The 6,772-nt window shown below is 33.7% G+C and overlaps 1 protein-coding gene across 1 annotated transcript; it reads right to left on the bottom strand.

Annotated features, from left to right (window-relative positions):
* Positions 1-1,294: 1,294 nt before the first annotated feature.
* LOC132530344 (RING finger and CHY zinc finger domain-containing protein 1-like) lies at positions 1,295-2,079 on the bottom strand. The gene is given in 2 exon segments (XM_060167514.1): positions 1,295-1,614; positions 1,617-2,079. Coding segments are annotated over 2 exon segments (783 nt in total).
* Between the last annotated feature and the right edge of the window lie 4,693 nt (positions 2,080-6,772).

Below are 6,772 nucleotides of genomic sequence, written 5' to 3'. Positions count from 1 at the left end.
ATTATGTAGAGAAAAGGTTTATAATGTTAATAGAAATTACACTAATATTTATTATAATACTGATAATGCAAATATATTCAAATTTATATATTTTAGGCTTTGGGGTTCTTAATTTTACTTAAAAGTATTAGAAAATAACACAACTATCTGTAATGCCACTCTTTCATAGAAAGATATAAAGTAAAAAGTGAAAATCTAGCTCTCCAGAAGTGACCACAACTAACAATTCTTGTAATTGTTTTAGTTCTCCCAAACATGCTCAATAGGGTGAAGGAAAATGATCTCGGGTAGAATAATGGAGGTATAAGAAATAAAAAGGAAATGCAAAAAGGGTAAATATGAAAGACTACCAACTGGTTAAAGCTACAGTGTTAACAAATCACTGTGGTGTTTATAATATATCTGGATGTAAAATACATAAAAATAGAGGAAAAGGAGCCAGAGGAGTTAAAAAGTGTTAAATATTGCTTCAAATTTTTTGCATTGTACTGGACCTGGTCTAATATAAGGTATATGATAATAAGTTATGGCTGTCTTTTAAAATATTTTTTAATTCATTTTTATTGAATAGTAGTTGATTTACAATATTATATTAGTTTTAGGTGTACACCATAGTGATTCAATATTTTTAAAGATTATACTCTATTTAACTTTATTATAAAACAATGACTATATTTCCCTGGGCTATACAATATATCCTTGCTGCTTATCTATTTTTTACATAGAGTTTGTATCTCTTTTTTTAAATTTTTTAATTTTTTTTTACTGTTTCAATATAGTTTTATTAGCAGTTATTACATCAAAATTCACATTTACAGGATCCAAAGGACTTTCTTAGAAAGTTCTAAAGTATATGTGGTTAGGTTTTAACAGTAAGATAGAACATATTCTCATAGCACACCCCTTAAAAAGTCAAGAATAATACTGAGAATTAAGTACAGTTCTATCAAGAACTAGAAATGAATTCTGTGTGCATAGCGTCACTTAAAACAAAGTTCCTTGTAAGTATAATACATCTATGGATGTGAATTTCAGTGGCAAACATTAACTTCCAAACAACTGACACCAAAGGAATTTCCAATCAAAACACAAGCATGGTGGCTTTCATTCAATGTAGAGCTGTGATAATTCTATAAAGAGACCCTGAGTCCCTAAATCCTGTAATATGATTTTACCCTGTGACACTAATGCAAAACACATCAACTCTAATGCACAGATTCTGATGCATCATGATAAAAAGATAGCCTTTATCTATATCAGAAAATGCTGAGTTGTCCAGTGCAGTATAGGCTAGTCATTGCTGATCTACTGAAATTCTACATCCTCCAGACTGAGCAGTATTGTAGGACTCACAATAATTACATTTCATGCCTAATATATGGAACTGGACTGTAGATTTTCCATTGCAATCATTGCAGAGAATATCCACAGTCATGTTCTGATATTCTGATGGCATAGGAGTCTGTGCTACCTCATCATCCAGCTGTCTCCAGTACCTAGTCATATCTAAAGCAGAGTGCATATATAATGGACATCTGTAGCCTTCTTTCAACATTTCTTCATAACACGTTCTGTGTAAAAGATGTCCACATGGCAAGACATGAGCAACAATACAGATGTGTGAATGTCCTGCAAACATATTGGACAATTCTGCCGGGAAACCTTTTCAATACACTTGTGCTTTCCTTGGAGATTTATTGTGAGGCATAAGTTACATTTCAGACAGTGAAAAAAATCTTCCTTTGGACCAATCCTACAAATTCCACAGTTTTCACAGTGATACTGTTTCTTACCTTTGTCAAACAGATGGCACATACTAAAATAATGTTCTCCAAACAATGTGCTACATTCTTCACAAGTCTGTTGTGCACGTTGGATTTTTTCACAGTTTATGCACTGCACTTCCTTTACTTTAAAGTGATCTAGCAGATGATCTTCATTGTTATCATGACACAACTGGCAAGAATAAAACTTGTCACAGCATGGTGCCTTTAGGAGACATCCTCTGTCATAGTGCACGCAGCCCCGCCGCCCTTGCGCTTGCCTACGGGCGCCGTCTTCCCGCGCCGAGGCCGCCATCTCCTCCACCTCCTCCACCTCCCCTCAAATTCCACGGACCCTTCCCCCAGGACGAAAGCTACGCCCTGAGAAGCATCACAGCTCTACCCTACCCCGTCCTGGGTACAGCTCCCCAGTAGTTTGTATCTCTTAATCCCATAAATTTATATTGCCCCTCCTCCCTTCCCTCTCGTCATTGGTAACCACTAGCTTGTTCTCTATACCTGTGAGTCTTTTTCTGTTTTGTTGTATATATTGATTTGTTTAATTTTTTAGATTCTACTTATAACATATGGTATTTGTCTTTTTTTTTTTTTTTTTTTTTTTTTTTTTGCGGTACGCGGGCCTCTCACTGTTGTGGCCTCTCCTGTTGCGGAGCACAGGCTCCAGACGCGCAGGCTCAGCGGCCGTGGCTCACGGGCCCAGCTGCTCCGCACGCAGCATGTGGGATCTTCCCGGACCAGGGCACGAACCCGTGTCTCCTGCATCAGCAGGCGGACTCTCAACCACTGTGCCACCAGGGAAGCCCTGTCTTTTTTTTAAAATAGATCTTTATTGGAGTATAATTGCTTCACAATACTGTGTTTGTTTCTGTTGTACAACAAAGTGAATCAGCTATATGCATACATATGTCCCCATGTCCTCTCCATCTTGAGCCTCCCTCCCATTTTCCCTATCTCACCCCTCTAGGTCATCTCAAAGCACCGAGCTGATCTCCCTGTTCTATGCTGCTGCTTCCCACTAGCTAACTATTTTACATTCAGTAGTGTATATATGTCGATTCTACTAACTTCGCCCCAGCTTCCCCTTCCCACCCCATGTCCTCAAGTCCATTTTCTATGTCTACATCTTTATTCCTGCCCTGCAACTAGGTTCATCAGTACCATTTTTTTTTATTCCATACATATGTGTTAGAATACGGTATTTGTTTTTCTCTTTCTGACTTACTTCACTCTGTATGACAGTCTCTAGGTCCATCCACCTCACTACAAATAACTCAATTTCGTTACTATTTATGGCTGAGTAATATTCCATTGTATATATGTGCCACATCTTCTTTATCCATTCATCTGTCGATGGACATTTAGGTTGGCTCCATGTCCTGGCTATTGTAAATAGTGCTGCAGTGGACATTGTGGTACATGTTTGTCTGACTTATTTCAGTAATCATAGCACTCTCTAGCTACATCCATATTGTTGCAAAAGGTAGAATTTCGTTCTATTTTATGGCTGAATAATATTTCTTATATGTGTGTATATATATCTATAGATATATACATATCTATACAGCTCTCTCTCTCTCTATATATATATCTATATCTATATCTATATCTATATCTATATCTATATCTATATCTATATATATATATATCTCACACATCCTCTTAAACCAATCATCTGTTGATAGATACTCAAGTTGTTTCCATGCCTTGGCTATTGTAATAGTGCTGCTATGAATATTAGGGTGCATGTATGTTTTCAAATTAGAGCTTTCATCTTTTCCAGATATATTCCCAGGAGTGGAATTGCCAGATCATATGATAGCTCTATTTTTAATTTTTTAAGGAACCTCCATATTGTTTTCCATAGTAGCTGCACCAATTTACATTCCCACCAACAGTGTAGAAGGGTTTCTTTTTCTCCACACCATCTCCAGCATTTATTATTTGTAGAGTTTTTGATGATGGCCATTCTGATAGGTGTGGGGTTTGATTGTGGTTTTGATTTGCATTTCTCTAATAATTAATGATGTTGAGCATATTTTCATGTGCCTGTTGGCCCTCTATGTATCTTTAAAGAAATGTCTATTTAGGTATTCTGCTCATTTTTCGATTGGGCTGTTAGGTTTTTTTTAATACTGAGTTGTATGAGCTGTTTATATATTTTAGGTATTAATCCCTTACAGGTTTTATCATTTGCAAATGTTTTCTTTCATTCAGTAGCTTGTCTTTTCATTTTCTTGATGTTTTTCTTTGCTGTGCAAAAAATTTTAAGTTTAATTAGGTCCAATTTATTTATTTTTGCTCTTATTTCTTTTGCCTTAGGAGACAGATCTAGAAAAATATTTCTATAATTTATGTCAAAGAGTATTGTGCCTATGTTATCTTCTATGATTGCTTTGTGTAGTATGGAAATTTTAATAATATTTATTCTTCTGGTTCAAGAACATGGTATGTCTCTCCATTTCTTTGTATCATTTTCAAATTCCTTCATCAGTGTTTTATAGTTTTCAGAGTATAGGTCTTTCACTTATCTCCTTGGTTAAGTTTATTCCTAGGTATTTTTGGTGTCTTTTGTAATATCTGAAATAACCAGTAAAAGAATGATAATAAAAGTCATAGCAAGTCAGATAATAGAAATTATATATTGAAATAATAAAACATATGCAATTAATTTTTAAAAAGCCAGGAAAGGAGAAATAAAAGGGCAAATAAAAAAATGCCACAAATAGAACAAAAAGAGCAATATTTTATTCTCCAAATAGACAGACATACATGCTATGTAAGCATGCTATGCAAGCAAAAACAAAGCTAGTGTAGCTGTATTAATATATATATCATATTTTTAGGGTGGGAGGGAGGGAGACGCAAGAGGGAAGAGATGTGGGAACATATGTATATGTATAACTGATTCACTTTGTTATAAAGCAGAAACTAACACACCATTGTAAAGTAATTATACCCCAATAAAGATGTTTAAAAAAAAATAAATATTATATATCATATTTTTAATTTATATTAACATATAATATTAATATAGCACAAAAGTAGTTAAAATTAAGAGTAACAGCTGAGATAAAGAGAGACATTTCCTAATGATAGGTAATTTAACAGGAATAAATAATATTAATACATTTATATAAACTTAATAACATAGCTTTAAAATATATAAACTAAAAAGTAATAGAACTAAAATAAGAAATCAACAAATCCACAGTGTGTGTTGGAGATTTTATAACACTTCTCCCAGTAACTTATAGAAAAAGCAGAGTCATTGCACAATGAAACAACATGATTAACCAATTTGACCTAATAGAGATTACAGAACACTACATCCAACAAACGTAGAAAAATAATTTTTTTCAGTTGCACATAGAACATTTACCAAAATATTCTGGACCATGAATCGTGTCTCAACACATTTCAAAGATTTAAAATAGAGCAGTGTATGTTCTCTGAATACTGTAAGATTAAATTAGAGCTCACTAAGGAAAAAGTAAGTAGAAAATCTCCAAATCTGTGAAAAAAAATTTTAAGTCAATCACAGGGGAAATTAGAAAATATTGTGAATTTACTGGTAATGAAAATATAGCAGATCAAAATGTTGAGGATGCAGCAAAAGCAATACAAATTTGGAAACTCCCATTCCATAATACTAGAATACAGAGATGAACTTCAAGATAAGAATGTGACAGGAGGCATGCTTTCAGACACCTTTGTAAGAGAAGCTTAGAGGTCAAGCAACTTGAGAAAACATACCTCAGGTTCTCTCTGCAGGCAGAACTCTGTCACTCCCCATTTGCTCCATGGTGAAGACTACTTTCTGGTATTTGGATGAGTCTTCTAGGACTTCACCTTCCCATAAGAGTATTTACTTCATCTTTGGAAATTAAATAGTAAAATTTAGAACTTTGCCTATTAAGTATTTCACAACATCAAATCAAATCAAAAATATCAACAGAATAGAAATCAACACTAAATTTCAGTTGCCTGCAGTTAGAAAACTGAAATTGATATGACTTCAAACTGAGACAAAAATATGTAAAGCTGACCTCCAATCATAGTGTTTAGATGGTTCTGTGAAGATTTCCAGTCCCCACTCTGGATAGATGCAGGGTGCCCTGGGGAATTAATCAGGAAAGAATCAAATGTATCAGTCATTTTTGCCAGGCTGCCGCATAGATTTTGCTGGCATTTGAAGAAAAGAGTTAGCTGGCATGATTAACAAAATCACTCTGCTCCATTTTTATAAATTTAGCCAGAAAGGCTCATTGGAAGGTTAAGATACTTTAAGACATACAAAAAAACAAGTAAGGAACATGGAGAAAAATTCCCTATGTTTAAGCAAGCATAATAAACATCACAATTAGTAGCAGCATGTTAAATTATCCTTTTTTTAAAATTTATTTATTAAATTTAATTTATTTTTATGTAGCAGGTTCTTATTAGTTATCTATTTTATACATATTAGTGTGTGTGTATATATATATATATATATATATATATATATATATATATATATATATATATATATATATATATCAATCCCAATCTCCCAAATCATCCCACCACCTCCCCCCTGCACTCCCGCCCTCTGCTTTTCACCCCTGGTGTTCATACGTTTGTTCTCTACATCTGTGTCTGTATTTCTGCCTTGCAAACCAGGTCATCTGTACCATTCTTCTAGATTCCACATATATGCATAAATTATCCTTAATCATTAAAATTCACTTATGCATTCTTTCCATTTTATATTTTTCAAACTACTTCAACTTTAATTAGCACTAGTCATTTTTTCTCTTAATCACATTCGTATGAAAGTTATTGAAAGTTATCTCTAAAAGAGTACATTACATTGGGTTCTCTTAAATTCCCAATATTTCATTTATTAGTCAAATATAAACTTGATCAATAAATATGAGATAATCCTTATTTTCCTCTTTATTTTAGTTGATTTTAGTGGGTTTCCTGATACTGGTGTTATTTTTTTCTTC

This window comes from Lagenorhynchus albirostris, chromosome 1 (assembly GCF_949774975.1).
Source record: "Lagenorhynchus albirostris chromosome 1, mLagAlb1.1, whole genome shotgun sequence".
NCBI classification, from domain to species: domain Eukaryota; kingdom Metazoa; phylum Chordata; class Mammalia; order Artiodactyla; family Delphinidae; genus Lagenorhynchus; species Lagenorhynchus albirostris.
The sequence above is the reverse complement of the archived record's forward strand: the minus strand, read 5'-3'. Positions and strand labels throughout refer to the sequence as shown.